General features: G+C 42.4%; 1 protein-coding gene across 1 annotated transcript; it reads left to right on the top strand.

The window, feature by feature from the left end:
- The first annotated feature begins 597 nt into the window (after positions 1-597).
- LOC105418603 (inter-alpha-trypsin inhibitor heavy chain H3-like) lies at positions 598-6,637 on the top strand. Its single transcript, XM_029826945.1, has 22 exons — positions 598-759; positions 882-911; positions 1,113-1,136; positions 1,639-1,793; positions 2,043-2,147; positions 2,221-2,383; positions 2,460-2,570; positions 2,654-2,782; positions 3,053-3,169; positions 3,244-3,412; positions 3,527-3,652; positions 3,788-3,969; positions 4,064-4,249; positions 4,348-4,484; positions 4,567-4,718; positions 4,841-4,873; positions 4,958-4,996; positions 5,463-5,576; positions 5,648-5,849; positions 5,932-6,104; positions 6,186-6,297; positions 6,375-6,637. The coding sequence occupies exons 1-22, from the start codon at positions 655-657 to the stop codon at positions 6,511-6,513; spliced, it is 2,703 nt and encodes a 900-aa protein (XP_029682805.1). The 5' UTR covers positions 598-654; the 3' UTR covers positions 6,514-6,637.
- Positions 6,638-9,711: the final 3,074 nt, after the last annotated feature.

Raw genomic sequence — 9,711 nt, 5'->3', positions numbered from 1 at the left:
TCCTGTTGTTAATTGCACACACACACACACACACACACACCCACACACACACACACACACACACACACACACACACACACACACACACACCGGTATATATGATTTTTTTAATTTGCTTTAAGCTTTAGGAAAAAACATCAAAGATACTGATGCATAAATGGTGTTGGAAGAAAGTACAAATAGATTACTTCTATGATTCTCATCTGAAGAGGTTTAAAAAGTCCACAGCGTGGGTGAATATAGTTCAAACCAAACTACTTTTACAGTTGTGCAAGTCCAGCGGACGGCTGCTCTTCGGTCTGTGGATAATGGTGGTATTACCGAAGTCACTGTTGAGAACTGGACTAAATTCCCAGTTAGGGAACTTTTGAGTAAAAAATAAAAATACTTGTGTGACAATGTGAGAAAATTGCATTAATTTACTCACTGCTGTAAATCTATATAAAGTTTAAAAATAGAATCTCAGACTTTCTTCCACACCTTAAATATTTGTATTTGGGCTTTAGAGTCGTCCTGTATGACCTCTCTCTGTACGTTGAACTCAGTTCTACAGGTCAACACTCTCAAAAATACTTGCTGTCCCTCCCCTGGGTAGAGAGCAGTTTTTCTGTGGTGCAGTCGTGAAGTCAGGCACTGCTGAGGAGACGTTGGATCATGTCTGGACCTCTGGGTGTTCCAGTGCTGCTGTCGTGGGTCTGCCTCTGGCTCTCCTGGCAGGCTCAAGGAGCTCTGATCATTTCTGGGATCCCCAAATCTCTGGTAAATAACAACTTTTGTGCAGATTTTAAAAATCTGTACTCCTCTAAAGTTCTACATTTACAATATTATTTGCCCCAACTTTCCGTTATTTTATCCTCCCTCCTCCTGTTTTTCGATCTTAGGAGACAAATGGAGCAGCCAGATTACTGCAGGTATTTAAACTTTCAGACAATTCAATTTATTGTATTCTAGCAAAACAACAATATATAAATGATTTCAACTTTAGATATCTTTTTTGCATTGCTCCCTCAAGCTTTGACAACCATCATCTTAAAATCATCCCAGTCTTTTGATTTTAATTAATATTGCTTGGTGAAGTTGTCTGAGTTTCCATTTTTATTTTTATTTTACAGAAAAGAAATGCAGATGTAGGAACGGTAAGAAAATACACTTTTTTCCAAGATTGCGAAATGTTTGGTTTGGCTCAAGACCAACTTTGTTTAGCCTTTTAACTCCCCTGAACACGTAGACACAACATGATAAAAAAAAAATCAGTCAACAAAAAAACTAAATGGTGTGTGGGTTTACTTTACTGTTAGAAACAACACATTGTGAAATTAATCATGCAAATAAAAGCAAAGTCTGTGAACAAAATCTACAAATTATTTACCAGGAATATTTAGTCATAGGAAGCAGTCACCTTAAAAGGCAGGATCAATCGAGTGTGTGTGTGTGTGTGTGTGTGTGTGTGTGTGTGTGTGTGTGTGTGTATGTGTGTGTGTGTGTGTGTGTGTGTTAGAGAGAGATTTGAAAGCAAATGACGCAGTGTCTTAAACGGGTTTTGGCAAGAAACATTTGATGAACTTATATTTAAACACACCAGCTTTGATCAGAACCTATAAAAGCACATATGCTCATATTTCCCTCACTGCGTCTCAGGTGGAGGTCCACAGTTTCACAGTGGACTGCGCGGTGAGGTCTCGTTTCGCTCGCACTATCATGACCTCAACGGCCATCAACAAAGGAAACGCTGCCCGTGAGATCTCCTTCGAGGTGGAGCTGCCAAAGACTGCCTTCATCAGCAACTTCAGCATGTCAGTGTGTCTCTACTCTGATTCCATATTGTTCCACTAGTCCTTTCTTTCAATGTCTAATTTTCCCCTCACAAATGCATGTTTTTATTAAAACTGACAATGATCCTAAGGGAAAGGTCAGACTCAAAAGCAACATTTATTGTTTTATTTTAATGTCCACTTCAGATGTGAAGTAGGCATTTTAGTTCTTTTAAAAAAATACAGAATATCACATTTTTGACAATTGTGCTGATGTTTTCATCCTTACAGGGAAATTGAAGAGCAGGTTTATGTTGGACAAGTCAAGGAGAAAGAGAAAGCCAAGCAACAGTATGACAAGGCAGTTTCTGCAGGGAAAACAGCAGGACTGGTCAAGTGAGATTTAAAGATAAGGCATATAGTATTGCCATCAGTAGCTGTTAGAGATGTAATGTGTGCTGCTTTACAGGGCTTCTGGGAGAAAGATGGAGAAGTTTTCAGTGTCTGTCAACATTGCGAGCAACAGTAAGGTGACCTTCGTTATGACGTATGAGGAGCTTCTTCAGAGGACACTCGGCCAGTATGAGATTGTGATTCGAGTCAAACCCAAAGAGCCCGTGCAGGAGTTTAAGGTTAACTAATGTTCCACTGACAGCAGGTATTCTAAATGGTTAGTTTTCATCATAAATGTCCTGTCTCTGTCTGCAGATTGTGTCAAATATCTTTGAACCTCAGGGCATTTCTTATATTGATGCACACGCAACCTTCTTGACCAATGACCTGCTTCCCCTGGTGGAGAAAACAGTTACAGATAAAAAGGTGTCTGCGTCTACAGGCCTGGTTATCTTTTGTCCCTTTGTCCTTCTTTTGGATGCTAAATACGATCTCGTTCACACACTCAGGCACACATCAGTTTCTCACCAACTATAGAACAGCAGAGGAAGTGTCCGGACTGCCCTGGAACAATTATTGATGGAGATTTTATCATCAAGTATGATGTGAACCGAGACAAGAACCTCGGAGATATTCAGGTCAGTTCTTCACATGGACTAGATGTGGACTTTGTCTGGGCCACCTCTTGTCCTTTCATGACATTTTTATCTTACGTGTCTTCTTTTAACATGGCTGTAGTGGCTCAGGAGTGACCCTGGCTGGTGGAGTTGGTTCCTTTTCCCATCTGATAACTAACGATTTTACTCTATTTTATTGACAACATGTTTGGCATTCTCATCTATCGCAATGATTCCCTAATTCTATTCCCTCCAAAACAAACACTGCTTTCATGAATCTGTCTCCTTTAGATTGCAAACGGATACTTTGTGCACTTCTTTGCTCCAAAAGACCTGACAAGACTTCCGAAAAATGTGGTGTTTGTGATAGACAGGAGTGGCTCAATGTCTGGAACAAAGATGCAGCAGGTGAGTGGTTCTGACCATTTAATATGCCTCTGCCAGTCGTGCCTGAGTCTGATCTCCCCTCCATCATTGTTTAGACACGAGAGGCAATGATAAAAATCCTTGAAGACCTCCACCCCGAAGACCACTTTGGAATCATCAAGTTTGACAGCTCAGTGGATTCTTGGAGGAACTCACTCAGTCTGGCAACTGAGGAAAACATCTCTGAAGCCATGGCCTACGTCAAGAAAATTGCACATCGTGGATGTAAACAAAATAGCAATTGTCTCGTGTTTGGTGACAAAGAGCAACCGTGTTTTAGTCAAATAAGTCATAAAATTCAACTGTGTTCATTTTAAAAAAAAATTGTTTTTCTTCAAGCAACCAATATCAATGCTGCGGTACTGAAAGCAGTGGACATGCTGGTGACTGACAGGGAAGCTAAGAGGCTTCCAGAGAAGAGCATCGATATGATTATACTACTGACTGATGGAGATCCAACGACAGGTGAGGATCAAGACTGTAACTGAGATATAACCTGTACTATACTATACTATACTATACTATACTATACTATACTATACTATACTATACTATGAATGTCGCTGACATTTTCCATTTTTCTCATGAATGTAAATATAGGAGAAACTAGGATCCCAGTGATTCAAGAAAATGTGAGAAACGCTATTGGTGGGAACATGTCACTGTACGGGCTCGGTTTTGGCAATGACGTAGACTACGGCTTCCTGGATGTGATGAGCAGAGAGAACAAAGGGTTAGCCCGCAGGATATATACGGGAGCAGACGCTGCACTTCAACTTCAGGTGGAGAGTTTAAGCTTTGAGGCTGTATGTTTGAGGACCATTTCATGTTCTCCCACAATTGTGGACTCAGACTGGGTGTGTGTATCTTTCGCAGGGCTTCTACGATGAGGTCTCCAGTCCACTGCTTTTAGACGTGGATCTGCGTTATCCTGACAATGCAGTGGAATCCTTGACCACCAATCACTTCAGTCAGCTGTTCAACGGCTCAGAGATCATCGTGGCTGGTCGACTGACAGACAATGACATTGATAACTTCCCGGTGGAAGTGTATGGTCAGGGGGTGAGGGGACGAAGAAAGCAGGAAATCAGTCCAGAGATGGAGAGTATACAAACACTTTTGATGAATTGTATTTCCTTTCTTTTGTATTTCATTGATAGTTCGAGGACTTCAGTGAGATAGGTCAATTCAGTGCCGTGGACTGGAGTGTGATGTACCCAGAAGATGATTACATTTTTGGGGATTTCACTGAGCGTCTCTGGGCCTACCTCACCATCCAGCAGCTCCTGGAGAAAAGGTCAGAGCGTGTGCCGGCTCAAGAACAGATGCTTGAATATGAGGTGTCTCATATGGCAACTTTCACCATTTCTCTTCTGCAGCAAAACCGGTGCTGCAGATGAGAAAGCCAATGCCACAGCCAAAGCCCTGGACATGTCTCTGCAATACAGCTTTGTCACCCCCCTCACCTCCATGGTGGTCACCAAGCCTGAAGCTGATGACAGTCCTATGATCGCTGACAAGCTGACTGAAGGTGATACAAGGCTGAGAATATATTTCTTTCAAAACAAATGTTCTGTCTGCAGAAACTTAAAAAAAGCCACACATAATGTAAGTAAAGGAAATAATTATTCTATTTTTTCTGCTATTCAACAGAGCAAAGACAACAAGCTGAAAGGAGTGGTGGGGGTAAGAAAACTTTAAATAGCTTTTTTTTCCAGTTTTATTTTTATTTTATTTTATTTTTACAATTTTTCATTCATTTCTTTCTAGTGTCTTATTACAGACCCAGCACACCACCCACTTATTTCGGTGAGTACATTTTTAGTAAAGTAAATTATGGATTAATAGTACAAATATTTTTAAGCTGTCTGTCAAATTAATGGCTAAGAATCTGAGTATGAATTTTCCAGCTTTTAATTTTGTCTAAAAATTCCACAACTATACCTGTTTAAACATAGATGTAGATAACTACCGCTTGTGTCATGTAGTACTAGAAAAATAAAACAATATTTTAAAGATATGGCACAGAAAGTTAAGAAATGGCTCATAAAAAATGACAGACTGAATAATAATCACCATTGATAACAAAAGAGTTCGTAGCTGTGAAAATGCTAACTAGTGTTTGCAGACAGTGTGTCTGTCATCCTGTGTCTGCAGTACATGTCAGTGGCATACCTGCGCCTTTAGCATAGTACTCTCTGCATTTTAGCATTGAGTTTCTGAAGATAGAGCATGTGGTTACATTAATCACGTAATACATCATTATCGTCTCTAGTGGATGGAGATCCTCATTTCATGATTGAGCTCCCTGACAAAAACGACGCTCTGTGCTTCAACATCAATGACAAACCAGGAACTATTTTCAACCTGGTCAGAGACCCCGTATCAGGTCAGACTTGAGCGGCATTTACTTTGTTCACACAGTTTGTGTAGATTTCTGAAGCCAGTGTTTGTCTTCAGGTATTTTGGTCAACGGCCAGATTATTGGAGACAAGAAAATCCCCCCTGATGGTGTCATTAACACGTACTTTTACCGCTTTGGCATCACCCACTGGACTCTGGGGGTGAGGCTGGAGGTGAACACAGAGTTCATCACAGTGTACCAGGGCGGCGAAAGGATCAAGCTGTTGTGGTCTGCGCCATCGTCTCTGAAAGGTCCAAAGTAAGTGGATCATCCACTTCAGTCAGTCTATGCCCCTACTTCATCACCATTAAACTAAACGTCCTTCCATTATCATCTCTAGCGTGGATATGGTGCTGACTAAGGATCGTAGCTTGATGGTGACGCTAAAAGACTCTGTGAAGTTTGTCATTCTGCTACACAAAGTGTGGGAGAAGCACCCGTATCACAGGGATTACTTAGGCTTCTACACCCTGGACAGCCACTTGCTGTCCCCCTCCGCTCATGGATTACTAGGTAAAACGAGCACATCTGAAAGTAGATGATTGCGCTCCTTCAGCATAGCTGGTTAATCCAATATGGTCCATCTTCCCCCAGGTCAATTCTATCACGGTATTGAATACGAGGTGTCAGACCTGCGTCCAGGCGAAGTCCCAGAGAGACCAGATGCCACCATGTTCGTCAAAGGGCAGCAACTGAACGTGACCAGGTATGTCGAATGAGTCCGGAAGTCATATGGATTTCAGGAACTATTTGCTCTTGAAATATTACCGTTTGTGTCCACAGAGGATGGCAGAGAGACTTCAGGAATGATGTGAAGAATGGAGAAAATGTGCCCTGCTGGTTCATTCATAATAATGGGACAGGAATCATTGATGGAGATGCAAGCGATTATATTGTGTCTGGTCTTTTTAAAACCACTTAAGAGCCAAATTACACACAAATGTCGTCCTGTGTGGACCAAATGATGGCAAGACCATTGTTAGAACTGCAATTATCTCTTCATCTTGTTAGCAACAAAATAAAATGTTGTCCTTAAAGGTGATGCATCAACAGCATCTTTATGCAAGAAATAGAAACACAGCACAAGTATAAATCATGTACTACAATGAAATGCATTAATAGAACAAAATGTACAGACATGTTAACTTTAGCAACAAAGGTGTAAGGAAATTGTCCATCTTTCAAATGTCCATCTTTCTTTTTTGGACATTATTCAAAGTGAATAGTACTGCCTGCTGTTATGCAGAGGTGTTAAAACCAGTTTTACCAGGGCCCCAACAATCAGGGTTTTGTTTAAAATCTCAGCTCCTGTTTGAAACTTAGCTTTCTATTATTTGCTGCAAAGAACTTCCATCTGGGAAAGCATGGAAAGATTATTTGTGGAAAATATTCATATAAAAATGAAAAAGCAAACTATCAAAACAGTGAAAATGTAATCAGTTGCATGAAACTAAAGTGAAGTCAAATTTGAATATTGGTGCAAAAATAGATGTTTTCAGTATTCATAGGTACTAGTAGCATCAAAAAGAATTTGTAAGTTAAATGCATTAGTGCAAATGTTTCACCCTGCAGTGTTTACTTGCTAAAAACACTGCCTCCAGAAGCTTTTGGGTTATGATCCAAGCACTCAGAACATTTTATAAAAAAAATTAAAAAATAAATAAAATTACATTAAAGTATCCATTACCCGCGATTTACCTATTCAATCTTGTTGCTTTAATGTACAGAGCGGATGAGTTAGCCTTAGAGAAAATATGAATGAAACAGAACTTTTACATCTTTGGCTTATTTAAAATCCTTAAGTAGTTTACCTTAGTGAACTACCTACTGTGTATGTTGAAACAATTATTTAAAGCATTACTCACCACACTCAACCATGACCTCATAGGTCTTACTCTTAACCTCGCCCTTCAGTCCCAGTTCACTGCGAGCTCCTTTCAGGTCCTCCTCCTTCATTGGGGGACGTTTTTTCTTCTTTATTTCACCTGACTGTTTAATGAAATGGAAATGTGGCGAGTTCCTGAATCTACCAGGACTAAGTGGAGAGGGAGGAGTCTCAACACACACAAAACAAGCTGTCAGATGCGCACCTTCATTGAGCTCACACCTCCAAATCACCCTTCACTATCATCAAGTTCATTTCTATTATTTGGCAAGTGTTTTCTGTGTGCAAGTGTGGCGGGGTGGAGAGAGGTGGAACGGTTAACGACAACGCCACCTGGGGAATTTCACCCCAGGAATTAACCGGAAAACAGGCACGCGCAGATAAGGTTCTGTTCCAGAGGCAGAGACAGGATTGAGGGTTAGGCGCTACAATTTTATTAAATCCAACTCAACACAAAAATAACTCGGCTGTACAAAAGTCAAACAAAAGGGGTGGACAGGGCCGGGGCCCCACCGGCAGGTAAAACGCAATTAGGGGAGATAACCAAACTAAAAACACCCGTGCTACTGCAAACAAAACTACACACAAGGGGTGAGGAAAACGCCCTCCACCAGGGGTTGGGTCCCCGCCGTGGCCCGCAGCACCTGTCCACAAAGAAAAGAGAACAATTAAAGTCCCAGCGGTAACAATTGACGCGACGAGCACACACGCCTCACACAGACAGGCAAATAAATTGTGACCAACAAGAACACCACATCAAAGAAACGAACAGAAACAAAACCTAAACTATACTATATTATACTAGTAAATGCAAGTTGATACGATTTATACACACTGTTAGGAATCTAAAATGAAAGCAATAGCTCCGCGGTCGCCTCGGCGGCACCACTACGTCTCAGCGCCGTCCCCCGAGCGAAGGGGGGCGAGAGAGAGAGAGAGAGAGCGCGAGAGAGAACAGGAGAGAGTCCCGAAAGCGGGACTGAGCCAAGGCAGCAGTGGGTCCAGTACGCGAGGTAGTCCGTGCCGACTGTGTTTGGTGGCGCCACCACTCCGTGAGGCGGAAGGATGGCGGGAGGAAGCACCAACCTTCCTGGCGCTGCCAAACAGCATGCTCGCGCTGTGAAACAGTTTGTTGGTCGAACCGCCCAGATAAGCCGCAACCCCACCGTACCGTCGAAGGGGGAAAACAACTAAAGTCAGCTGGAGGCAGTGCCTTATATAAACCTTTTCTCCCCACCCACCAATTAAGGCACTACCTCCATATGGCACCTGTTCGGAGGGCAGGCCACGCCCTGCCACACAAGCATTGGACAAACAATCAAAATATCTTGTCAAATAAACTCTTTACCTGAGTCAGAGCATCTCTGTTGGAAGTGACCAGGGCTCCCTGAACTTGACCTAGATGCCCAATGCAGACCCACAACAGCACAACTCTCCATGCTGCAGGCATGGCTGGGAAACAGACCTTCTCCCTCAGAGTGGCTGAAAACAAGGGAAGTGGGAATTCCAAGCAAGTGGGGCTCAACTCCGACTCCGCCCACATGTGCAACAGAAGGCGGGAGCATGTTGTTTATGTCAGTGAGTGTGCGTGAATTCCCATAAGTTGTGCGTCAGAGGGTGGATTTTTTTTTTTCATACCATCTTTTCCTAACTTGCCCATCCACTGCTATATTTTACGGGGAAATGCTGCCCCAGTCTCCCTTCAAGCTCAGTTCCTGTACCATAGGTCTAGGAGCATGAAGGCGGGGCTCAGTATTCTAGTTGGTCCCACACTCTTCTGCACACATATACCTCAGATGATGTTCCTGACTACTGCTGGAGACACATACACAACTTAAGGGTCACAGTCCCAAGTGAACAGCTCACCGCAGGGCCCAATGCATGCAGACATGTCACTTGGTGGTTCTGGGGACAGGAAGGTATTTCAGGAGTGAAAGGTTCCTGAAAACCACAAGACCTCTAGACTCAATCAACATACCAGGTCATATTCACATGGGGAGGAAGAGGGACCATATGAGATTAAATAGTTAAGCTGCTGGAGTGAAAGCAAAGATGTGGGCATTTTACCTAGTAATGGAGGGGGACAGCAAGTCTATCCAGAGATTTTCTTGAGCATCAACTCCAGGAATGATTCAACATCTCCTCAGCAGTGCCTGCCTTCACTACTGCTTCACAGAAAAACAAGGTGAGGGACAGCAAGTGTTTTGGGGAACATCAACCAACAGAGCTGATCTC

This window comes from Takifugu rubripes, chromosome 19, assembly GCF_901000725.2.
Source record: "Takifugu rubripes chromosome 19, fTakRub1.2, whole genome shotgun sequence".
Taxonomy (NCBI): Eukaryota; Metazoa; Chordata; class Actinopteri; order Tetraodontiformes; family Tetraodontidae; genus Takifugu; species Takifugu rubripes.
Note: the sequence above shows the minus strand (reverse complement) of the source record. Positions and strands in the feature narration are given on the sequence as shown.

Excerpts from the sequence above, each read along its gene's own strand:
- LOC105418603 (XM_029826945.1), top strand. The coding sequence starts at position 655 with ATGTCTGGACCTCTGGGTGTTCCAGTGCTGCTGTCGTGGGTCTGCCTC. Across the intron at positions 3,970-4,063 it reads ACGCTGCACTTCAACTTCAG|GGCTTCTACGATGAGGTCTC; the intron begins GTGGAGAGTTTA and ends TATCTTTCGCAG. Across the intron at positions 4,485-4,566 it reads CAGCAGCTCCTGGAGAAAAG|CAAAACCGGTGCTGCAGATG; the intron begins GTCAGAGCGTGT and ends TCTCTTCTGCAG.